At 36.6% G+C, this 26319-nt stretch overlaps 1 protein-coding gene across 1 annotated transcript in view; it reads right to left on the reverse strand.

Moving 5' to 3' along the window:
* Positions 1–201: 201 nt before the first annotated feature.
* The window catches only part of LOC104274435 (docking protein 6), a gene marked incomplete at both ends in the record, with an annotated part of 61665 nt that continues 35547 nt past the window's right edge, over positions 202–26319 (reverse strand). Inside the window, 2 exons of the mRNA XM_009870069.1 lie at positions 202–391; positions 9837–9956. Of these exons, the coding sequence (XP_009868371.1) occupies positions 202–391; positions 9837–9956 (310 nt within the window). The remainder of the gene's footprint in view (positions 392–9836; positions 9957–26319) is intronic.

Consider the following 26319-nt stretch of genomic DNA (forward strand, 5'->3'; position numbering starts at 1 on the left):
CATTTAAAATATAAGATATATTAATATTTATTATGAACACTGGGTTGACTATATCGAAAAGTAATATTCAACAAATGGAATTCTGTGAAGAGGCCATGTAATCTGTCTTTCTTTATAATGAGAGGTTAATCTAACTTATCAGACTGCTTCTCAAAAATCACTGATTATTTCTTCTTCTTGCTGCTTCTCGTTAGCTCTTACCTTCCAGACTCAAATGTGAACCATGTGGAATCACGTCCATATCTCCTCAAAGAGCTCAGAGGCCACATGACCAGCTTGACCTTGGCATTGTGGATGTCCCAGAGATAGATGTTTTCATGTGTGATCTGCATCGTACATTCTCCATAGATATCTAAATTCGGCGTAGGCATAAGATATACATTGAATCGTTCTAGAAAAAAAGAGAAAGCACAGAATAAGGCATCACTGGTTAAAACAAGCTTTTATACTGGGGGAAAAAAAATAATGTCTTTAGTTACTGATGGTTCAGAAATCAAGACCAACTTCTAGCCTTGAACAGAGGCAAGGATCCAATGGTGTTGAAGAAGCCTCACAAGTGTACAAGGGAGGAGTAAGAAGAGAATCTTCATTATATTTTCATTATAAATAATAAAGCAGACAGAAGCATCTGTCAGAGATGATTTGCATAGTCCTCTGACATATGTCTTCAGCAGTTTAACTGAAGTCCTTTATCCTCACATTAAGGTCTATGACTCTCTGAAAATCAAAATTCACAATGACGTGAACTTTGACAGAGATTCCCCTCTCAAGGAATAGAACTATTGATACCTCAGCAAAACATGTATGCACAGCCATTGCCCCTTAGAAAAACCGTCCTTGAAACTGCGATCTTGCTAATAATCATGTTCTTTGTGTTCAGTTTCTATTTATTTGCCAAAGTCATTATCGTTTGTCAAATTAATGACATTTTTAATCACCCGTTGCTTTCTTGAAAAATCTGATTCAACACGATATATTATTACGGTCATGACATCAGTTGCTATCAGCTGCATTTCCACTGCAAAGTGCAGTCACTGCGGTAAGAGGTCAAGGGTATTAACAATTTTCTGAAGTGCCTGAATTGCATGTGATTTAACAAGCAAGGCAAAAACTGTCCTAAAAAAAAAAACCAAAAAAACAAAAAGCAGAAAAAAATGAGATGATATATAACACTATTAACTCATATGGAAGGAAGTAAATTACATTAACAGCAGGAGAAGTTTAAATAAAGATGCATTTTTCTTTGAAGAATAACATTTCTATGAATTCCTGCTACAAAGAATGAAAAACTCAGCTAAATTTCACATTGTACAGTTGGAAGTGCTAGCCTCTAAAAGGCACTGAAATCTTAAGGATGAATAGCATAATTTGGGAGAGTGTAGTTGATTCACAACTCCCTCTCAGAATTTTCTTCTATTTTTGAAATGGGACAGAAACACAAAATATCAACGCTACTGCACTGAAGGGTGTTGACAGAAAAGGTAAGAATGATTTAAAGTATGAGCATGACCAATGCTCATTCTATAAACAGTATTGAATAAATGTATTTTGAAGGGACACCTGATCAGAAACTTGTCTCCACTTACTTCATAAATGAATGATAGTTTGGTGTGGAACATTTTTAATCCACCATTTGCACTGTATTTTCTCACTGTGTTCTCATAAAAATTAGTGAGGAATTTAAAGCAATCAGAAGAGGAATAAAGTAATTTATAGCAATCAAAACTAGATGCAGCTTCCCACTGTATTTGACATCCAGTATCACAGATATTGTGTCCATTTTTTAGCACTTGAGAAACATATATATACACTTTTCTGACAAATCAGTGAGAACAAAATAAGTGAGTTAATATAAAATACGATAGACATGTGTGTGAGTGTGTGTGTTTGTGTGTGCATGTGCATGAGTGTGAATAAAGTAGCAAAAGTTCGGCTGAGGAATCAATGGAAGCCAGGAACTGCTGGGTGAGCAATAAGAATTGCCGGCCTGCACAGCTATAAGTAAACTTGTCACCCTCAATGTTACTCTGTTTCAGTCAATTTAATTCTGTCCTACTAATGACTCCCCAATTGATTCGTTCAGTCTCATAGCCATTCAACCTCTTCTCCCAGACTCTAGTTCTCATTAATCACACTAATGGGTGTTAGCCCTAAAAGTTTCATTTTATGACTATGGTCCCAAGTGTGAAAAGCCTGATGTTTTGGGAAAGTCTTCTGACACACAGCACAAATAGATTAACAGGTGCTGCTGAGATCACTGTAAAGAATTTCCTCTAACCCTCAGAGGAGTGCATTGGGCACAGGTCTAACCTAACATCCACTAAAGTAAATGGAAGGACTCACACATGGGAGCAGGAATCAGTGACTGATTGGGAAGGGAATAGTGGAGAACAAGATAACTTACACTTTGCAATGAAATTATATTTATATATATCCACATGTCCTTGTGACGGTCATGCAAAAATGCCTAGGAGCTACGCAGGTGTATTTTTATAATATATTAGACTCCAATTTGCATTATCAAGCTGTTACTTATTGTTAGTCGCTTCATCTTTTTGAAGGATGCAGATAACTGACATATCAGCCATTTCTCTTTGACATTACATGAAATCACACAATATGTCTACAGGGGAATAGAGCTACTATATGAGAACAGAAATCTTTCCATTTCCCTGTCTTCACTGACAGAGCGCCTTAGACAGCAGAGAAAATGGAAAGGTACAAATATTTACTGAAGTAAACGTTAAACTGTCATGCTGAAGGTGTAGAATTTGTCAACTTGGTTTAGAAGTTACCGGGATACTCGGGAAACACAACTTCTCTGAAGTGCTTGACAATATTATTGCATGAAGGGTATTCAGGACATACAGTATCCTCAAACTGTCAGGAGACATTTGCTGACTTTGCATGGAAGGTCAGAGTCTAAGGTGAAGTGTCATGGATTACAGAAAGTATGTCTGATTAAACTGAACATCAGTTGTGGGATAAAAGCACCGTTGGAACTTACTCAACTTGGCAAGAAAAGCAAGTGTACAAACATATATGCTGGAGAAGATTGAAGATAGATATATTTCCTTTTGAAACAAAACTTAATACTTCTGAGTGGTGGAAGATTGAGGATATGGAAAGATGTGGATAGTACTAAAGGATTTTAGAAATTAAAATGCAGGGTATGTTTTTTCCATTTCAGGAAATATTTGAACAGGTATCTAGGTAATAGAAATACAATCGCTCAGTTTTTAAAGAGACAAGTTTTTCCCTCAAACTCATTCAGGTAAGAACAAACATTCATAGGTTAGATTTGAGAATCCCAGTTGAATTCTGTCACTAGGTCTTCTGAGTCACATTTAATAGGATATTTAGCTTCTCTGTGGGTCAGACACCATCTGCATAGGAGTAGGATGAGGCAGTAACAGTTCACTGGGTAGTAAGATTAAGTAAACAGAAGCTAATGAGAGACCCAGAAAACAGGGAGATGCGAGAAGCCAAACAAACAGATGACACCCTGTTGGACAAGACAAGGCTGAGACTGAGCAGGTGCAATTCCTCAGCATTCAGCATCACTATCCTCCTCTCTCATCTAAAATTGGCGAGAGCTAAGTTTATGGAGTGGGGGAGCCAGGATGATAAAAAAATGCTGGTACATTGCTACACTCATTATTCTTTTCAATATAACTGCTCTTTCCCACCTTCTTGGACAAGCACAGCAATGCTTCATCATACACTTTGTGCATGTAAAGGTGTTTAGCATTTGGGCTTTGGCAAGAATATGACCTTTAATAATGTTTTCCAGAGCACAGGAGTGTAAAGGTCTTTGTTAAAATGAGCATATTGACTGAGACGGGGACTTGGCAGCAACTTTGAAACGCTCTCAGCCCTTCAGCTCGAGGTCCAGCTGTACTGGGGAAGTAAAACGACTGTGAGGCCAAGTGATCCTAGTTCTGCTGTTCTGTCACTGGATTCCTTTGCCTAAATAATCCCAGTTGGAAAACTTACCAGATGACATTGCAGTCTTGCAATCTAGATGCTTTGATTCATTTCAGCTTTAACGAGAGAGAAAAAGCTACTTATGGAAGGAGGCAGTCAGGTTGGCGAGGTCTACATAAGAAGAAGCTTTAAAAGCAAACATTCAGGTTCTTTCTGGAAGAAACTCCTCCTTCTACAAGACTTCTGCTGCTGACCATCTGTAGTTAATTTTTAGGTGAAAAGAGAGCTTTAAGTCTTCAAGTCACACAATTTTCTGTTCATTCTTAGGTCAGATCTACTAGCATGATTCTCTCCTGCTTTACACAGTGAGGAATGGACACCAGAATTAAAGATAACCCTTTGCCTATAACTATTATGCTTTGCTTTCATTAAAAAAGTATGGAGATGTTTATTAACATCTCAATGAAAATACAAAGGCTATAATAAATAAATTATTTTAAATTGTTTACTGATAAGGAGTAAAGCAGAGAAGAATCTGAAATCTCACTGGACGAGCCAGCCTTTAAAACTGTAAATGCTTTTCTTTTCTGAATAAAGCTCGCTATGTTTGGCTTATTTTTTAAGAATTCAAAGTATAAAAAGGGATTAAGGATAAAAGAAGATGAATTAAAAACATTCAGAATGCTTTTATGTAGTAAATCACAAACAGGGATTCTACAGACCCTAGAAAATGCCCTAAAACAACTCAGCTCTGTCAATGTAATTACAAAGTCTCTATGCTTTGGCTGTAATTTGTAATCTCAATATGTAGCATAAAGAAAATAATTCATAATCCTCTTCTGAGGATTCAAGGACGTTGCTCATCATAAAAAGCTACATTTTTACTAACAGAAATTATGAGGTTTTTTGCAATTAAAACCCAGGAAGAAAGACTGCTGTACCCTGGAATATTTTTGAACAAAAAAGAATGGTTAAACAAACGTTATGAAAAAAGGGAAAACTTTACAAAGGAAGTAATTTTATGATATATTAAATTAAATATTAGGCAGCATGTAAAAGTAAAAAATCAATTATCTTTCAAACTTTTCCAGACTTCGAAAGTCAAAAATAGCTTTATAACGCATTAAAAAAACGAAAGCCAAAGCATCAGTAACACATACTAGAAAAGCCTCGTACTGACATAAAGGCATGACACCTAACAATAAACCTAACAATAAATCTAACAATAAATAAATGTTGCTACAGCAACAAAAGATGGATCAATGCTTTTCTTCCGTTAAAAAATTTGCATTTCTACATTTGTCTATTTTCTTCACTGTTTACATCAGGTTCACAAGTCAAGTTTAATATAATAGGTTTTGTGCAATTTTTCAGTATTTTAGTGTTATTACTTAGTATTTGAAATAGATAGGAGTAGATTCTTCACCAAAGAGAAGCACTTGCTCTTAAAGTCTCAATTTAGTAGAACTGTCTACACATAATGCTTTTTTAACCAATATTGTCTTAGATATTCTGGTTCTTTCCTGAAGTCATAATTGTGTATTATTATTTGTCTATCATTGCATATACAGCTCTACTGCCATTATAATCTGTTATCTGAATAGGATCATGTCGCCTTCACTGCTTTTGATTTAATACTATATTTTTCCATTCTTTATCAAATGGACCTTCAGAAACAGTAAGAGACTGTGTTTGGTGTAAAAAGTAATTTAAACAGAAACAGCACTGCTGCTATAGGGCTGAGGAACACAAACAAATCACTTAGAGTTGCAAGAGAGAGATGGTAAAATGGTTGGAGAGTAACAGAAGCTTCATTTCAAACCCCATTCTTATTGGAATTTGCTTATCATTGCAAACTAAGCTGCCATTAGTTGTGAGTGTTAAATGTAAAAAGAAAACCACCTAAGGGTCATTTTCTGCAGTGAAGTTTACACAGGAAGACTTGCAGTAATACTTCTTGAAAGTAATAACAGATTAAATTCAGTTAGAAGCTTTCTGCTACCGACGTGCTTTGCACAGGAATTGATTAGATGTCTTCTCTGATCTCCCTCCAAGACATAATAGTGGGAGGTCTCTGCTATAAGCAGTGCAATGGCTTTTTTAGGTATCACCACTTGGTGCTGGAAGGTCAAGCGCCAGTGCAAACACAAGAAAACAGATCTCACTAGCACTTAGTGAGCAGCTTAAACTATATAAAGAAAGTCTTTTTCAGATCACTGCACTACTGTAAACTCTTATCCTCAGCTGACAGAAATGTATTATGAACGTATGGCCTTTTAGCCATGACATTTGCACTCGAAACAGCAATTTTGCCAGCCTTTGGAACGAACTGTTTTGCAAACCATATTCTTGCATTTGTCTCACAGAGAACCAGGTGTCTTCCCTTGTGAAACTGAATGCTCATCTCAGGAGAACCACAAGAGTGAGAGTGGGAGTGGGAGGATAAACAGGCTTAGATATGACAAAAAGAGGTATTACACAAATCACAGAAAACACACATATTCTCCTTGCCAAATATTTTCTGAAATGTGAGTCAGGTATAAAAAAATATCAGTAGCATGTAGCAATTTTTATGGTCCCAGGGCAGATGCAATACCATTAAGAAAATGACTACAAATGTTGCAGAATGAAGGTACTGTCTATGGTGGTCATATACAGACACTAAAGCACAAAACTGTAAACAGAAAATGTACTGGTTTTTTTTCAAGAGATAGCAAATTATCTGATCCTTTCAGTGAACACCCTTACAAGTATGTGATGTACATCATGCAAATGTCCTTTAAGGACAGGAATCATCAAGTAGTTGGTCACATGAAGAACATACTGCATTAAAAGTATTATTGCCAGGAAAATGTAAAACATTGCAGGAAGAAAGCCTTATTAGGCTAGTTGTATTATGGTCAAGGAAGTATATTTATCAAATTTTTAACACTTCAGAAAATCTTCAGGGCAAAGTAACCATTTGAAAAAAGGCAGCGGAATGAGATGTGATGAATTGTTAATACACCTGTTCTTTTGTGACTAATGGCATTAATACCCTGTCATATCATAGAGATATCAACAGTGTAACACCATTATTCACTTCCTTTTAGCCCTTAAAATGTAAAACCCAAAATACATCTAAAACTGAAAAACCACTGGCACTGTAGTCTTTACGACAAATGCCTTGCTCAGATCCTGGGACATCTTCTGTTCAGTGACCTGAAAGCAACCTCTCATAGGGTTCAGGCCACAGAACCTGCATGAAACCAAATGCTGAGGCTTTACAATTCTATTACAGGTTTTATAAACTGTATTCTGCCAACTTTGTTTCAAGTAAATATTAATACATCGACTAATTCAAGAGAAATTCTATGAAGCTGATGTTCTTGCAACATGTTCTGAAACATTATGGTCCTATACCAGTGTATGGCTTTTATTTAACACGGTTCCACTCAACTGATTTTACTGAAAGATTCTGCTGAAAAAATTTGAGTGCAACTGCAGGTTCTTACGGCTTTTATTTAACACACACACACACACACACACACACAACATAAAATGACCCTGAGAGTGATACAGCTTCTGTGTTCACAATGAGCAAGATTTCAGATATTTCATACATATAGTCGCTTTTCATGAATTTCAAATTGGAAAATTAACTTTGACCTTTCAGTTTCAGGACAACAAAAGTATAGGGATATGGTTTATTAAGGATTGTCAGAGTTAGGTTAATGATTGGACTCAATGATCTTAAAGGTCTTTTCCAATCTGGGCAATTCTGTGATTGCTACTTTTAAAATGTTTTTAGGTAGCTTTTGAACTACAATTTCTGATAGCACACCTTTAAAAGCTACAATATGGGGAAAATGTGCAATAAAATAAAATAAATTCAAAATTAATATTTTTATCAGACCTCACCAAATGAGTCCACCCTCCAGTTAGTCACCTCTTCCATGAAATTGTCATGTGGAGAATGACACTGCCAAGTTTGTGGAGTAGGATAACTAGTATAAATTGAATTCACGGTTCCACTCAACTGATTTTACTGAAGGATTCTGCTGAAAAAATTCGAGTGCAACTGCAGGTTCTTACAGCACACCAAAATGAGCGAAATGCCAGATTTCACATACATAGTAAGAAACTCTATCCTCTCCCTTCCTTCCAAGTTGATTAAAAGACCCGCAAAACAGAATTTGCTTTGCTTCTGAAGAAGATCACTTTGAATTTCAAACATGCTTATTAAAATGCAGAATTGTGCATCAAGGGGAGGAGGGAAGGAATCAGATAGCTACACTTGTCTGAGATACTGTAACTAATGATACAGCAGACCATGCTTGTCAAATATTGAATTATCCATATTTAGCCCCCTGGCTTAAAAGAGAATGGTTAAGGATGCACTCCATGCATTCTTACTCACGTGATTTGTACAACCAATATATGCTTTGCCTCTTTGTTTCCTTTAGTTTATTTGCTTAGAACAATAAATATGCTAATTGTGTTCATATATACTGGTTGGTAGTACTGCAATTATTTCTAGAATAAGGCAATTGAATCAAGACTAGTTCATACAACAAAAGTAATCTACATCTTCTGGAGGTCAGGTGTGTGTAACTGGATCTCTTTCAAGGAGAAGATGAAATGTAGTATTTGCCATCTATGTCCAGAAGCTGCTGGACAGTATATGCTACAGAAGGAGCCGGAGGAATTTCAAGCTATTTTCCCGCTCACATCACAGGCTTTTTGATAAGATTTATTCCCTTTTGTATTTGTGAAGGAGCTCCTCCTGCTCAAATAGTTCTCTCTTCAGTAGCATCCATATGAGTTTTATACCTATGGGCTATGAACACACAGCAGATAGGATGCTTTGAGTGGTCTGAGCATTATCACCTTCCTACAACCTTAGCAGCTCTCCTTTCGTTAAGTAGTTTGGGACTACAACTTAAATTCTGTGTCTCACAGCAGGCAAACAACTTCACAAATACTTGAACTCCCTTTAAATTGCACTTTAATATGTCTGATTTTTGAACAAAATTCCTACAAGATTTCTGTATATTTTATGTAATTACATTCAGAGATGTCTGGACTCTTTTATGAAATTAATACAATATAATAAACATGATGCTGTTCATTCTATAATTTAATAATGTAATTTTGTTTATAATAATAGTTGGCTTGATATTTTATGACCACTGAGGCAGTTTGTTTTATTACTTTGTTAAAAGCTATGAGATCTTGTAAAAGCATCAAGACAGTAATAATCATTGAGAGCTGCAATTTAGGGAGGAATAAATGAGCGCATTCTGTGCTGCCCTCATGTTTATTAATAGGAATTAAATGACAAGATAATCACAGATTTTCTTTTGTAACTCCATATTCTATCCACTAGCATCCTTCCTGTGCACATGTCTAATCTAAAGTTCTGTCTCAAATAGCTTTTAGATGAAGACTTACAAGCTCAGGTTTAGTGCTGACTAGCAACTATCATTGCCCTTTTCACCTGTATTTGACAACATTTAGATGACCTTCATTATTCAAGACAGGTGTGAGTTTAAAGCAAATGTGCACTTTGCAGTCTGAAGTAGCGTTGATACGTTCACCGCTGTCTTTTAAAGGCTGTGGAATAACAGATGCTGTTTTATTCCTCTGCACAGAGGCCAGTTTCCAGAACCAGAAGGGTCATAGTCATCATTTCCCATGACAGGAAAATGCAAACGCAATGAAGACATGAAGTCACTCTACGTGTGCTATCTGGCACTGGAATTTAATCATCTTTATTTTTAGGAAAAATAGAATTACGCTCGAAACCACATTGAAATATTTAGTTAGTAATGAAATGCTTCTAGCTAATAGTAAAAAATCCTCACAACAACAAACCTAAGAAAAAATAACCTAAGAACTGATCTAGGAGTAATTCCTAAATTACTTACCATTTTGTTCTCTCTGGACTCCAGCAGCAAGCAAATCTGGTTCCCCAAGACTTATATCATTAAGCCTGGTTCCTAGACACTCCATGCAAAGATGTTTGCACCACTCCTCTGCCTCCAGTTCTGGAAAAACATAAAAATAACATGTTATTCAAAAAAATTGTGAAGTTAAATAAATACTGTCTTACCAGCTTTAGGACAAAATGCTTTGGATGAAACATGAGTTATTAGCATAAAGTTCCACATGAATTTCTTTGTTTTGAATCATGAACTTGTAAAAGTGTTTACACTATTAGGACTGCATCTTCTACTTTCAAATTCAGGGATAGAAGGTGGAGTTAATAGAAAAGAGAAAGGAGTAGTGAGTTTTCAAGGCAGTATATTTCTAGTAGGCCTCTTGAAATGTTAGAAAAAACATTAGATATAATATCTGAAATACTCTTTGCTGCTCTTTACCCGAATCTGAACTATAAGAACACTTTCTATTTCTAAAGCTTCTAGAGTATTTTTGTAGGAGCAAAGATAAAAGCAGTCATGAGGGTCTTCAAATGTAAAACATCCTTCTCTGCTGTATTGAACTGGCTGTCAAGTTAGCCGGGATAATTAACGTCTTCAGTTCTGTTCCTCTTCCTTTTGTCTTAGAGCAATTTGGGCATTAGTTGGAATATTTGTATGAAAACTTCTGCCGTGGCCACAGCAGACCTCGATGAAGATAATGGCATTTATCTGCTAGCGTACCGATGGTAACCTGTTCAACCTCAGGTGACTGAAGGCCCACACTAAGACCCTAAATCACGTTGTCTGCGAGCTGCTTTTTGCTGACGATGCCGCCCTCATTGCTCACACAGAAGCAGCTCTGCAGTGCTTAACACCCTGCTTTGCAGAGGCTGCTGAGCTTTTTGGGCTGGAAGTCAGCTTGAAGAGGACAGAAGTTCTTTACCAACTTGTACCTCAGGAAGTCTCCCATCATCCCCACATCACCATAGGCAAATCAGAGCTTAAGTCAGTCCAGCAGTTCAACTACTTAGGAAGTATCATTTCCTCAGATGGTAAGATTGACAAAGAGATAGATGACAGGTTAGCAAAGGCACACAGAGCTTTTGGAAAACGCCATAAAAGAATCTGGTGCAATAAACACCTGAAGAAAAGTACAAAGATTAGTGTCTACAGAGCCATTGTACTGTCTACTCTTTTATATGGGTCTGAATCATGGGTCATCTACCGCCACCACCTGTGACTCCTCCAACGCTTCCATCGGCACTGCCACCATACAATCCTTAATATCCACTGGACTGACTACGTGACTAATGTTCCTGTCCTTGTATGGGCAGGGGTCACCAGTACTGAGGCCATGCTGCTGAGGACGCAGCTGCGCTGGGCAGGGCACGTCTCCAGGATGGAGGATCACCGCCTCCCTAACGTTGTGCTCTGTGGTGAACTTGCCACTGGCTGCCTCAACAAAGGAGCCCCAAAGAGGAGATACAAGGACTCTCTGAAACAATACCCCTCTTTTGGCCATACTGACTACCATCAGTGGTCCACTCTGGCCTCCAATTGGGAGACGTGGAGACACACCATCCATAACGCTGCTGCCTCCTTTGAGAACGCACGTAGAATTAGTCTCAAGGAGAAAAGACAATGCAGAAAGAACTGTGCCTCACCAATACCCCCTAAGACGACTTTGTGCTGTGCCTTTTGCAACTGGACTTGCTTATCCTGCATCGGCCTTTTTAACCATCAGCGCACTTGTAGCAAGCATGGGTAGAGCCCTTCCCATATCTTCGTTCATGAAGTCTAGCCATGATGATGATGATGATGAAGTATGAAAACTCAAAACGCTCTGATCCTTTCTGAGTCCTCCATTGCCTTCCATTGATGTCCATCTGAGAGCTCCTTACCTGTCAGTCTGCCCAGACATAAACTCCCCAAGAGTTAACCCACCAAGACAACACAACAGTCCCCCCTTCACATCCAGCCTCATCCTATCCACTTCCCAAACTTAACATCACAAAATCTCTGGCACTGGTCAAAAAACCAGTATCTCAAGTTGGTGTTCAGACAGTGTGAAACCACAACTAATAAAATTCATATAACTAGGTTGACTGTCTTTTATTACAGGATAGGCTTCACCTAAGGAAAGCTGTCTGGAGAGCAGGCTTGGCACCAGGCACATCCTGAGCATCCATTGCCACAGTCAGACTAGCTCTGATCATCTTTAGAAGTGGGTGACTCCAGTCATTTAGAAGGGTCTCTATTAAACTGCCACATTTATTTCACATCTATTTTGGGGACATCCGGAAAATACTTCTGTGACAATCTCTCCAATGCAGTGTTGAAATCTGGAGAGAGAGAAAAATACTGCTTGCAAGCCCTGAAGCACCCAGTGAAGATGACTCATTGTAATTAGTGAAAATTTATATCCACGACATATCGTTCCATGCCTAATTGGTACGATCCTCTAATGCTCGCCTGGTTAGACATAGATCCCAAGTGACAGAAACATTTGCTGGACGAGAAATAGAGATCAGCATACAATTCCAGGTCTCCAAGAACCTTTGCATACCTTCCTTCTTCCAAAACCCTGAATAACCCAGGAACACATTGTTTGAGTTATTCTTGCTAGAAGCTGACCAAATTCCAAAAAAACAGCTTAAATGATAACAACTGTTGTGGCATTTCTGAGAATCAAATATGGTTGCTGTCACATGGACACAAACAATTTGGGGGCCTTCTGCTCTAAGTAAAGGGGTTTCCCTTAACTCTTCCTGATTTGTCTCAGGACACAGATCCCAAAAGCTGCTCTTCTCCGAACATCCTCAGATTCTGGTGGTAAGAAACAGAACATTCTGCCAGTATCATCCAGATGACATTCAACTTTGTATGTGAGAAGAAAATATTGAGCTAACAGCCTACTGTTCTTTAACACTTCTACAGATACAGCCTCTTTGATGAAGTAAGGAGAGAATAGGTACCTCTCTGGACAGCAATAAAAAAGTCATGATTTTAAAAGGAGCAAGATGAATTTGTTAAAAGTTGCATCTCCAAAATTCACCTTCTGCTCAGGCATGAAGAAATTTCCCTCATTTTCCCTTCCTCTCCTTCAGCCTTTGCTATTTCCTTGGATATCAGTGAGGGCTGTTGAATCAGAACCATGCCTTATAAATCACACCTTTCCAGAGAGAGGGCTTCATGCCAGGGACATGATACCAGTGGATCACAAGACGTGTTGCCATATTCTGGCAGCACGCAGAAGGGGTGTGAGGAGCAGCGCACTCGCACATGGGTAAGTCGAGATCCACCAGGGAGGGTTCTCCCTAAGCTGCCCAGCATCTGCTTCCAGCTACAGATAAACCCGGGGGAATCAGTGCAGAAAGGCCAGTAGCACAAAGGTGACAGTGCAAATCTAGTCCAGTGCTCCCATGTTTCCTTCCTTTCAACAATTTATTTTCTGGCTAAAACATATCACAAAATGATTTAGATGCTGGTAGAATGCATATCTCTATATAAAGCCTGTAATTTTTCCTGGAGAGTGGCCAGGATATAATATTTTATGTGTTTTACAACATCTGGATTTTCTTTCACTGTGCCTGCACCCAGATTGAAAGAGTACATTCTGGAAATGTAGAATGAGATGATGGTAAACAAACACTGAACTAATCTTTCTAATTTTAAAAACATCTAAGGAGAAAGGGAAACGTATTGAGATCTCCATAAATCTAGCTTAACATCAATATATACTCAAAACCAGACTCTTATGTAAAAGCAACAAGTTCTATTTATATGTATTCTAACACCATATTTCCAGTAGATGTTTTCGGAAACAAGCAAAAGCATTGTTCTAGGATGCTGCTTCTTGTGAGTGTCTTTGTTTTTGTTCCTACAATCCACTTGCCTCTCTCTTACAGGAACATTTAGATCTTGAAAGTTCACATCCAGAAATTGCCTTTCATGTTTGACTCTGGCAGTTTAATTTAAGCTGCTGCTTCTTCACTGCCAGACGTCGATGATTAGACCCAGATTAGACCATTCTACAAATGCCACACAGAAGAAACTTATCTTACTGTGAGCATTATAAGATCACGGCAAAAGTGTAGGTGATAACATGCATTGTATTGCCATAAAACTCAAAATTTGTACGTTATAAAAAAGACTGACTTGATACTACAGAATATAGTTTCAATGTAGAACTGGAATATCTTCCCACAGAAGTGTAAGGATTTGTGTCTGCTGTCAGAAGCATCAACATTATCTACAAATGTGTTTGGAAGGTCAAGGGTATGAGCACGTTGTGTGAGTTAGTTTTACCTAATATATCCTGATAGCTATGGCTTACTTGCAAGAGATTGCCTTCAACCTTTTCCTTGACAGACATGTGAAATGTTCTTTAGAAGAAGGTGAATTACCTTTCAGAGCAAAAGATGTATTTCTCCTTTCATCACATGCATCTATAAAGCAGTTCACCATTCTTTTGTAAAAGGTCTATAGAATGTTTTCTGAATAACAAATTAAATATGACTTACGAATTTCATTTATTATAATGTATAGTACATAAATGAATCAGCCACAGTAGCAATCTTTAAGAATGACAGCTCTCATGTCACAAAACAGAGATGCCACTGTTACTTTATTTTGATGATATTAATATATTGAAACAGATGAAATATTACAGTGGAACCAAGTAATAAAAAACTATGATCAAAATTCTTCCCTTTAATGTATGCAGATTAGATTTACTTGCACTAAACGCTGAGTTTTTAGCCATAACATATGCTTGTCATTGAAAAATTTAGTTTCCTTTTAAGATAACCATGTTCTTGAATTGAATGATAAATTGTAAAGCATGCTTTCACAGCTATAAATAAAATCCAAATATTTGCATTTTCATCTTTACCGTTATTCGATTATAAAATTGCCATACAAACATCACAAAGTAAGATAAAATGCAAAGAGATGGGAGACCTTAATTTGGCACTGTTTATTGCACAAAAAATATTTCTGGGAAGAAATTTGTAAACTTGTCTGAAAACACACACCTTGGAATTGTCTTCCTGCAGTTTAACTGAGCTTCTAGTTCATGCTTGAAGTTATATGTCTTTTCTACTTCAGATTCCTGGTGATAAAACTGGTGCTGTACCTACTCCAACCACTGAAGCTGCATATTGCAAATAGGCAACACCACAGGACAATAAATGTGTCTGTTTGTGTAACAATGATGATTAAATAATATTGGCTAATGATGTTAGAAATATAAATTTGTAATAGTGAAAGAGCTACTTCCAGTCTACAAGAGTTCATGCTACACAACACATTCTACAGGGAGGAGGTGGGGCAGAGATACAGGGATATATAGATCTATTTCACCCTCTAGATCTCTAAAGCTAAAGACAGGATTGTTTTCAGGCTCCTAACTTATGAAGCATTTTGGATATGGACTAAACCTTCTGAATCCTGATAACTTCACACTCTTTCACATCTCTCTCCTGTGTTCACATTGCACAGTCCTACAGGACCCTGTCATCATCGCTGCCGCCAATAAGTTGCCAGCAGAGCTGAATGCTGCTGGCCTGAGAGAAAGCCCCCAAGAGCTTTCTCCTGCTCAGGTTTTGTCTCCTTGAGCAATGTCACCTCCTGCTCTTCAAGGCAGTGCCCTCCAGCCCAGGAGATCCCTCCCAGCAGCATATTACTGCATTTGTTAAAAAATGGCCCAATCTATATGCAACTCTTAAAGTTTAAAAACAAAGATGAGAAATTTGTCTCTTCCCCTTCTCATGCAGCCCACATAAAGTGATGTGAGCAAGAATTTAAGTTGGAAATACCATATATATCTATCAGAGGAGGATAACAAACATTGTCCTTGTGCAAATCAAAGCACCTCACTTATTTTTTTAGCTTCTCCTAATGCCAGACTCTATAAACCTAAAATGTTAGTTTCTTCATTTCTGAAACATTTTTATGTATTTTGTACACAAATTGTTTGACTCTTCTTCCCTTTAAAGTACTTCTACAAAAGGTCCAAATCCAACAAAATATTCTTACTTGGAAACTGAATCTTTCATGTTGGGATTAGTAGAACTTAGACCTGATATTCTTCACCAAGAAAGATGGTGCAAAAAATCCACCTGCCAATTTATCACTTCTAACAATCATCCACCCTTAATTAGAAGTCAATGGGAAAAAATATGGTAGAATTCCCACAAGACTATGTGCCATTATACTGCACCACCCACAATATATGCTGCAATTTGCTTTCACTTTTTTTCACTACCAAATAACACTATTGTCTGCAGACACGTAATTTTCTAGCAAAATTGATAATATCTTAAAAACTTGTATCTTTTAGCATGATATATATCAACCTTTGATGATTCAAGCATAAAATTATTTTGGAAATATTCAAAATATATTATCTAGTTGTCTTCATTGCTTAGGGCACTTCTACTAGAACCCATCATACATGCTCAATTACAGACACAAATGCAAAGCAATGTGACTATTTCTTCATTTTGCTCAGAGGAAAATATGGATCATGCTTATTTTGTGTAATAACATGTATTACTGGTCAACACTAACTACGCATGAAGTAGGCAATGTTTTGTTAAATGATAGATAGGAAGCAATGACAGGGATGTAAGTTCTATTTAGTGTAAAAGAACAGAAAATTAGTCCATATGTAGACTAAAACTTCCTTTCAATTACACAGTAACAGAGATAGTGGGCTGCAAGTCTGAAAGCAATTTGGTAAATGACTAATTATATCTGAAGATAATTCATGAGATGTGGGACTCATATGCAGAATTTGTGCTTGTGTTTCAACTACTACTATCCCTAAGCAAATTCTTCTGTATTTTTCCTGACATCCGATTTTTGATTATTTTACCTGAAGCGGAATATCTTGTTATTACATAAAATTAAGTCACTGAACCAAATAGTAAAAGGAAAAGCCCTGTAAAAATCACATGTATTGTTAAAGTTTATTAATTTATTGAAAATGCTCTATATTCAGGATAACAAAATATTTTAAAGGAAATTTCACAATATTCTTTGAAAAAAAAGGTCAGTAATTCAAGTTCCTCAAAAATTTCTTGTCATCACCACATTTTTCTTTTATCTATGTTCAGCTATTAAAATGTATTCATATTTTTTAATATACCATCAGTTTAATGATACACCCACCTTCCTCTGTATCATTGGGGTATTATAAAATGTTTTGCTTAAGGAAATATTGAATAATGCAGTAATCAAACTAAGTGAATAACTGCAGAATATGAACGCACATTCTTTAACTATTGGTGTATTTTGCTAATGCATTTTAACTGAGGGAAGATACAGTCTAAGTATTCTACAAGAATAAATTTTCATTTTCCCATCATTTACTATTTTAAACTTGTTTGTGCATAATGATAGCACAGTTAATTACAGTATTTACCAAAAGACCGTTATTAGCTATAATAAAATTAAAACTGATATATCTGCCCAAAATCTTCTACACTGATCTGAAGATGCTGAAGATATATCATAAACAGGTTCCTGATAATCTTAATTTGTGCATGTACTTGTGTTTGCAGACAGCCATCTGTGTGTCCCTGTAGTTACTGAGGTATATGAAAACTGACATTTTCCTGACAATATTCTCTTCTTTTCTTCAACTCTGATCAAAAGTCTCAGCTGGAAAAAACAGCACTCAGCTAACTCGACTGTCTACTATCCTGTCTGTAAGAGAACACCTTTGAAGGCAGTAACAGTATTTAAAAAGATTTGTCATATTGATGTTAATGCCCATTAAACTATTTGCCTAAAATAGTTTAGTTGCACATATCTACTCTTACCTACACTGCTCCTCCTAACCAGTGTAAAATTGCCATGAAAGAGCACCCTTCACCCAAACCCTAAAAGAAATGCTCCGCACAGCTGACCAGCAGTCCCTAACGTAAGTTAAAGCAGTAGCAAATGAAGTTTCCCATCTGAAATGCTGCTTGAGAATGTAGAACTTACGTGATATGTTTAAAAAAATGGGGAATATGTCAGAAAATTAAGAAAAACAGTCAACAAGAAAGTGATTTTCTTTGCTCAAAATAGTAGTAGTTTTGGTTTTGTTTTTTTTTTAAATTTAGGCAAATGGCAATTTCTGCTATTAAAAAAAGTGAATATCACTTTACTCAGAAATGAACGACGCCATTCCAGGAAGAAAATGCTATTTAACGGATAAATTAGTATTTATAGGTATCCTTACAGACAGTGTATTCTACTTCACGCTGGGGACCAGGGACACTCATTATACCATAAATGTTTAGCAAGCATTAATATGTCCAACAGATCGATGGTGAGCTGACAGAGCATCATTACAGAGAAATACCCCCAGCAAAATTTCACTTTCTATTCAAACGATTTCAAGTACAAAGTAGTAATTATGAAAATCAACCTGAACATAGCAGACACATTTACATTTTGTCTGAAACTAACTGGCCAGTTACAAGAATCTGGCATGGGAGTTACATATGCCCCAGGACTGTCAATTCATATCTGTTTCAAAAATTATTAACATTCAATGACAATTGCATAAAAGCAAAATAACCTCAGGCAGCTTGTCTGTAGTGGGAATGACATAAACACCACCAGTCACGTCCAAAAAGGGTCTATCACATCAACTTATGTAGCTACTCCACAATTGGCAGTCAGCAACTGCATTTTTCGGGCTTAAAATTTCAATCGAATTTCAGATTTAGTCTAATTCCACAAAAAATTTAATCCTCTTGGAAAAGTTACAGAGCCTTTTCTTAAATGCATGAGAAATTCAATATAAATTTGCAGTATGCCTCTCTCCCATTGCCAAGTGTTACAGTCTAGTAAGAGGATCTGTACCCAAATAACCTAGTACAAAACGTAAGGTTAATTTCACCTTTTTTTTGGTTGTTGTTGTTAAATATTCAGTCATATCTTTGAACAATTGACAAATCTTAGAGTCATAGAATGCTTTCACTGTCAGAGAAATACAGCATTTTTCTCCAAACCCTAAAGCTAATGTAAAGATGTGAGTCCTTGCTACTATTAGAGTTAACAGACAGGATTTTAGGACTCTGGAAGTCACAGAAAGTCAAAGAAACTCCTTCAAAGCAACTGCAGACAACTGACTGAAATAACCTGTAAGATCCCAACAATGCAGTAAGTGTTCTACTTGATTTTCAGTTGCAAAAACCTTTACTCTCAGGCAGAACAGATTACTAGCTAGACATAACTCTGTGTGTCTTCTGTTTTATTCCGGGTGGATTTTAATGCGTCACTGCTGCAAAAAAGCCCCCAGACAACAATCTTAGAAGTTGCATGGTCTAGAGTTAGCATTTAAGGAAATACAGTGAGAAATGTCTCAAATTTCAGATATACAGTATTTAAAACCAAGGGGGATTATTTTTTAAAGTTAATTTTTCACATTTCACACTTGCATCTTTTATTCTCAGCATGAATAAGATCTCTACATGTAAATATTATTTCAGTTAGAAAATATTTTATGAAATTAAACATTCCTTGAATATCTACGAAAACAGATGCTTTCCCATCAGGCAAAATCTCCAGAAAATATTAATCTCCAAAAATAAAAATGTATTTGAATTATGCTATTTTAGATTGCTGGTTGTCAATGTACACCGCTGATGTCTCTACCAACATGATTTTAAGTAAGAGACACATATGGCTGCCTGAGAAGAGGCAGTCTGCTTCAAGCTGAAACTCAAAATCCCAGCTGTCATTAAGTTAATAGGGTTTTGGGTTTTTTTTTTATTTCAGTGGAGCGCTTCTAAAATTCCGCACAGATAAACTATGTCCTTTGCTGAATCGGGCAAACAGCAAATAGATCCAATCTCAATTATGTGTCATTTTCCTCTAAGAAAATCAGAATGAGTCTTGATGAATGCAATCTTACAGAACGTACCAAGATTAAATCATCTGAAACTTCAAGAAATCTGCTGAATGATGCCTTAAGGCCATGTCAACTGGAGACTCGCTGATGAAAGATTGTTTTATTTCAAATCTTTCATCCTTATTTCAGGGTAAACAACTCATCAGGAAAGTATAAAGAAACTTTAAATTTAATATTTTGAACCATGTAAAGCCAGAACTGCACACAAAGATCAGGATTTAGGTTTGTAAATCAGGGGTGCTGATTACAGTGAAAAGCACTATTTGAAGATGTAGCTGTAATTTATGCATAGTGGTGATCAGCTGCCCGCTTACAGCTTCCTCATGAACTGATTTACGAACACACACAGTACCAGAGGGTAGGGAGTAGGCATCCTTTCCTTTGTAGAAGAGCTGGATTCATACACTAGCAAAGACCTGTCTCTGTGTTCCTTAACTGAACTCCAGGAAAAAGTCCTCTTTGGGATCTCTCATGACTTAAGCTAAAATCAAATCCAGGTTCTCCCTGGCTGATAATCTTCTAATGGAGAGAGTAAGCTGGAAAATAACAGAAGATATAAATACATATATAAACAAAAATGAGTTATTAACAGTAGAGATGAGAAAATTGATCACTATCATTTGAAAAGGAGTTATCTAGCACCATCAGCGATCTCAAAAACTGGGCAAAATACAATATATATGTTGTCATAAATTTTTCTTTAATTTCTGCATTAACACTTTTAAATGAGGAAATGACTGACTTGAATGTTACTCTTCCTTCTGCTTGGAACCTGCTGCTTACTCTTAAGCTGTGTTGCCTTAAAAAATGCAAAAAAAAAAAAAATAACCTCAGAATTTTATGATAGGTGAGGGTAACCAGGGGTTTACTGATTTACTCATAAATAAATGAATTTGACATCAAGGTTCTTTTCCTGGATCACGGTGTTATGATGAGATCACAAAAGCAGCCAAATCACAAAAAGCAACTAAATGTATAATTTTTTCCTTTTTCTTCTGAGTTTGATAAGACATACACTTATTATTCTTTACATTTTCATAATAAACCCTAACATAGGCATTTGCATAGAATCTTTACAACGTGACAACCTAACTAAATTAAGTTTATTTAAAAACTCATAAATTGTAGGCTACCACTATTTTCTTAATTTAGCATGCATGCAGATACAAACTGCCTATAAAGTAGTTTGACACGCAGAAACATACAAGTCAAAATAATAAATCCTTAGAAATTAAGATATTAAGCCTTTTCACCTAGGTTTTTGTCAGCTTACACTATTGATTTTTGTTACACTCACATCTACAATTGAACTAAAATGGCAATTTTTGATAGGATAATGAATCCAAGGAAACATTCAGATATAAAGAAATGCAGAGCAGGGCATTGCATTTGAAGGACTAGTTAACAATGCATAGGATGCTAAGAACTTCTTTTTTACTTAGTCCTTAAGCACAGTAAACTACCTTTTTATCAAAGTCCTATAAATAATAAACACCTTTCAATAGAGTATAACTGTCAGTATGAAATGCTATATAGAAAGAAAATTGGTTATACTCAGCAGACTCTGGGATTATTGTTATGACAAACATAATATAGCTACATATCTGAAGAATGCTAATTTGTACTTTATTGCAGATGAGCAAGGTCAGCTTATATTAACGAGGGAGTGCTGCTGTATCTGGTGACATATGCTGGGATCATTGCTTCCTGAGTCACACAGATGTCATGGTCATTCTACTACGCTTGGAGAAGATTCATATCATCACTAAGCAAAAGCTCTTTGAAACTACGTTGGCTTTTTGAGTTTCCTGCATTAATTCATTTCCCATCACTAGAAAGAAGAAAGGAGGTAAATGTCAGTCAATCTATTGAATTCACTACTCATTTTTTCACTGAGGTGATTGTAAGGTATAGCAGAGCTTAGGCTAACTTCCTTGCACTTTCAAGCAAACTTACTATGTTAGAACAAAAGCAGAAGCTATGCAAGAAGACATAATGTTTACAGGAACATCCCTAACACAGACCTGTCTCTCCTAGATAGCTTAGCTTCATTATCTAGAGGCTTGTTCAATAGCACATTCAAATGACCTTTAATCATAGAATCACAGAATCATAGAATGGCCTAGGCTGGAAGGGACCTTGGAGATCATCTAATCCAACCTCCCTGTCATGGGCAGGGACGCCTCTCAACTAGATCAGGCTACTCAAGGCTCCATCCAACTTGGTCTTGAACACCTCCAGGGAGGGGGCAGCCCCAACATCTCTGGGCAATTTATTCCAAAGTCTTGCCGCCCTCGTACTGAAGAATTTCTTCCTAAGATCTAATCTAAATCTATTCTCTTTCAACTTAAACCCATTTCCTCTTGTCCTATCAGTGGACACTCTTGTAAAAAGTCCTTCCCCCGCCTTCCTGTAGGTTCCCTTCAGGTATTGGAAGGCAGCTATTAGGTCCCACCGAAGTCTTCTCTTTTCAAGACTGAACAATCCCAGCTTCCGCAGCCTGTCCTCACAGCAGAGGTGCTCCAGCCCCTGGATTATCTTTGTGGCCCTCCTCTGAACACGCTCCAACATATCTATGTCCCTCTTGTGGTGGGGACACCAGAACTGGACGCAGTATTCGAGGTGGGGTCTGACACGAGCAGAATACAAGGGGAGAATCACCTCTCTTGATCTGCTGGCTACGCTTCTCTTGATACAACCCAGGATGCGGTTGGTTAATGTTACAATTATTAGCTGTAGTCATTTTGTACATCCACAGCAAATTCTCTAGTTTGATTATTTCAATTTCTAGGTCCAGTCAATATTATCCATAACACAATCTAGGCAGAAAAAAACATCTTCATGTTTTATTTATGGAATATAAACTTCAGTTACAGGATTGATTAATTTTTTTTTCCTTGAAAAAGGACCAAAATGCTACGCTACTGAGGCTTGGTTTTGAAAAGAAAGAATAAACTTAAGATTACTTTTTCAATTTTAGTTTACATGATCATAAATATGCAGGCTAAACACTCCTTAATGCTGCCCAACAAAGGGATAATCTCATAAGAGTTATTAATAAGTCTATGCTGTTACAGTTTTCAAAAAATCCATTGCAAAATTAAGTCCAGATACATATAGAAACATGGGAAAACTAAGAAATGTCCCATGTTTTCAAGATGCTTTCCAGAAAGTAAATGGATCTAGACTTCTATGATTAAGAAGCAGACCATGATTTCTCCTAATTCCAACTAATATGAAGTTTTCACTTCAAAGTAAAGCATAAATCTTCATAAGACAACATAGACTAGTACACTTTGTGCAGATTTTACTAAACATAAAGCTTAAACTCCTAACGTGTGCCAGAACACTATATGAATATATTGTTGGAAAAAAAAAACCTTAACAGACTTCACAAGTATTTACATTACTTTTGTGAAGAGAATTCTTGATTCTGTCTTCACCATGGCACGTAGAAGAATTGAAAAGTGAGACTAGTCCATTTGAATTAAGAAAATCAAACAAATCCATCTAATATGAAGGAATCCAAAACTTGTTTAAAAGGATGTAGTGATGCTAGGTGGTCATCAAAACCTATCAAACAGCACTGCAAGTCTGATCCACCAAACACCTGAAAATTTTAATCTGCCTTCTGGAACATTTAAGAATTGTTAACAACTGATTCTAAAGCAAAAATGTGAAAAAGTACCTAAATAAGAAAAGAAATTTGCTATAATTTTGTATAAAATTTTCATAACAATGGTAGTTATTTCAGCAAGAGAAAGAAAATGAATATATTTGCCATCACTAACACCTTATTTGCCTTATTTGCATATTAGGACATTATTTTATAAATTTCAGAGCCAATTAAAATTAAAAAACAGATTTAACTATACGACTGCTGAAAGCTAAAATGCAACTTGCAGTCAACAGCTTCCCTCTACTGTTTTTTTTTCTATTAGCTTCAGTTTTGACATCAGATTAACTTGACAGGCAGATTTAGTAGCAGCTGGAAGCAACTGGAATGCTTAAAACAAAACTCTAAAAGCAGCCATGATTTAAGAAAGAAATTGACAAAAGAAAAAGCTTTTTTAGAGCTATAAGTTTGATTTCTCTGTATAGGTTATGAAAACATTGTATGAATGCACCTGAACTGCAGTTACAGAAAGTGGATTCATGTTTTCTTGTTTCAGTGCAAGCTTCTTATGGAAAAGTCTGAATTGCAAACAAAATCATACTGATTTGGAGTGGCCTCTTTTGAAAACCATGCTACTTTAAAAACTACATTAAGAGAAGCACTGATTGTGACTGATTTTACTTGTTTTTAAATTAAGCTTCTCCGGATCTTTGAAGCACAATTTGCTTCTTAGCCTTAGACTGATTTTCCTTATTTGAAATAAATAAAAAAAGAAAAGATTTAGTGTAAATTCTCCAGAGAATTTAAGGCTGAACATCCCAAACTGACAGAGGAACTACGCACACAGTAAAATTCATTCAGGGAAACATTCTTATTTATCTACCAGGGAAAAGGCCAAGTCCTCTCTTTGAGAGATTTAATGCTGACTTGCTTGCAACTTCATCCCAGGATCATCAATTACTGCAAATAGCAGGAATCTCAGTTGTCTAGGAATACACTATACAGAACCCAAAATCTCTGCTAATTGATGTATTTGTGACTCATATGCATACCTACCCAGAATTTGGGAACTTGACCACTGCATGAAATAAACTGGATTTATAACTGGAATCCTATTTTTGGAGATTAATGAACTGCTCTAGCTTAAATTCAAAAAACAGAGGGCAGCCTCAGTAATGCTAGGCTACTCTCAGAAGATACAGTATTGGTAAGACTACTGTTAAAACTAATGCATAACTACTGAGAACGAGTTGACATTTTAAAAGAAAACTGTGGTACGGTATAAAATTCACAAAAGGACTGCCTACTTCCTCAGGTAAGACTGTTTTGTGTGCTGCTCTCAGAGGTTATGAGGCCATAATTACTTATTACTGAAAAACTTTTCTGAAGGAAGCACATTTTCCACTATCGCTTGGACAACATAACGAATTATAGATGTAGTAGTCTTTTCAAATGAAATGCAAATGTACAAGCTTTATCAGTCACCCTGATCATGGTTGCCATTCTGCTTGTTCAACAGCCCACTGGGCTGAGTTAATGCTGTAACAACATTCTTGTTGGCAGTGGACTTCTAGCAACCTCTCAAAATGCTGTGACGGTAGATGGACAGTGAACACCAAATATTTATCATTTTTCTTTTTTTTTCCTAATATGCACAAATTTGTCCAAAATATTCATGTCTAGACTACATGAAATAGAATATCCAATGCTGAATACATGGTTAAGTACAATTAGTTGTACATAAAACTTTCTGTGCTCATTTAAACACGCTATTCTTCTCAGCCTGTCATCATTCAGTGACAAAAGTGTTTCGAAAGGCTTGAAATAGTCAACATGCTAACAGTCTCATATACCTTACACACTGTAAGTAGTCAAATGTAATACAAGCTGAATAGTGACAGAGAATGAAAAATAGATTGGGTGTTTCAGGTTTGGAGCAGTAAATTATCATGTTATTCACTGAACTCTCCCTAGGCTCCATCTGCCATATATCATCTGTCAATACTCCAAATTCAATCTATAAATTAATGTCATGATTTTTGTGCTGTCACTAAACATATGCTATTCACAGGAGAGGTCAGGAACTGCAGAAGTCATGCAATTTTATTTTACAGGGTGATACATATTCACAGATCCCAGGAGGTCTGACCTACATTCCATGTAGATGAGCAGAGGCCTTTTTATCTCATCCGATACCTGGATACTACTTCACAAATTAGCAAACTTCTGGGATTTTACACCAATTTCAAAGATAAAGGAAGTAGAAATATGCCCAAACACAGCAGGTATGAGTTAATTACTTGTATCTTCTATTACTTTTACAGAAAGGTTTTAAGTAGCAAAAAATAATGCAAAAAAAGAAATAATCTAGAAGTCCACTGGCTAAGTACTTCTCTGTTGGCATAGGAACATTGAGTCAGTAACACTGCAGTACTTTTCATAAGAGCAGACTGAAATGATTAGGAGTTTGAGTGATAATCAAAGTAAACAGATGTGCTTAAAAACCCAATAATCTCAACACTACTAGTCCGAACAATAAAAAGAACAAAAAAAGAATGGAAGAAGCTACTTAAGGTAAGCAATAAACAGTTACATAGGATTATCTTAAACTTGCTTACTTGCATCAATATTTTTTTATACATGCACTTGATTTATATAGCGAGGTTTTGGTAGTGAGGAAGATTGCAGATACAGTTCCTGTTAGAAAATAATGGAAGTTGCTCCAATGTTGAACAGAGCCAGTTCCAGTCAGCTCCAATAGACCTACTGCTGACCAGAATTGAGCCCATCAGCAATACTGGTAGCATTTCTGTGAAAACATTTAAAATACAATAAAAATGCTGCATAGCAGTGTGCAATAGGGAGGAGTGAAGAAAAAATGTGAAACAGCTCTGCAGACACCAAAGTGGAAAGACGGAGGAGGAAGTGCTCCAGGAACCTGAGCAAAGTCCCCCATAGCC

The sequence above is a fragment of the Apaloderma vittatum genome, unplaced genomic scaffold, assembly GCF_000703405.1.
Source record: "Apaloderma vittatum isolate BGI_N311 unplaced genomic scaffold, ASM70340v1 scaffold16955, whole genome shotgun sequence".
Taxonomy (NCBI): domain Eukaryota; kingdom Metazoa; phylum Chordata; class Aves; order Trogoniformes; family Trogonidae; genus Apaloderma; species Apaloderma vittatum.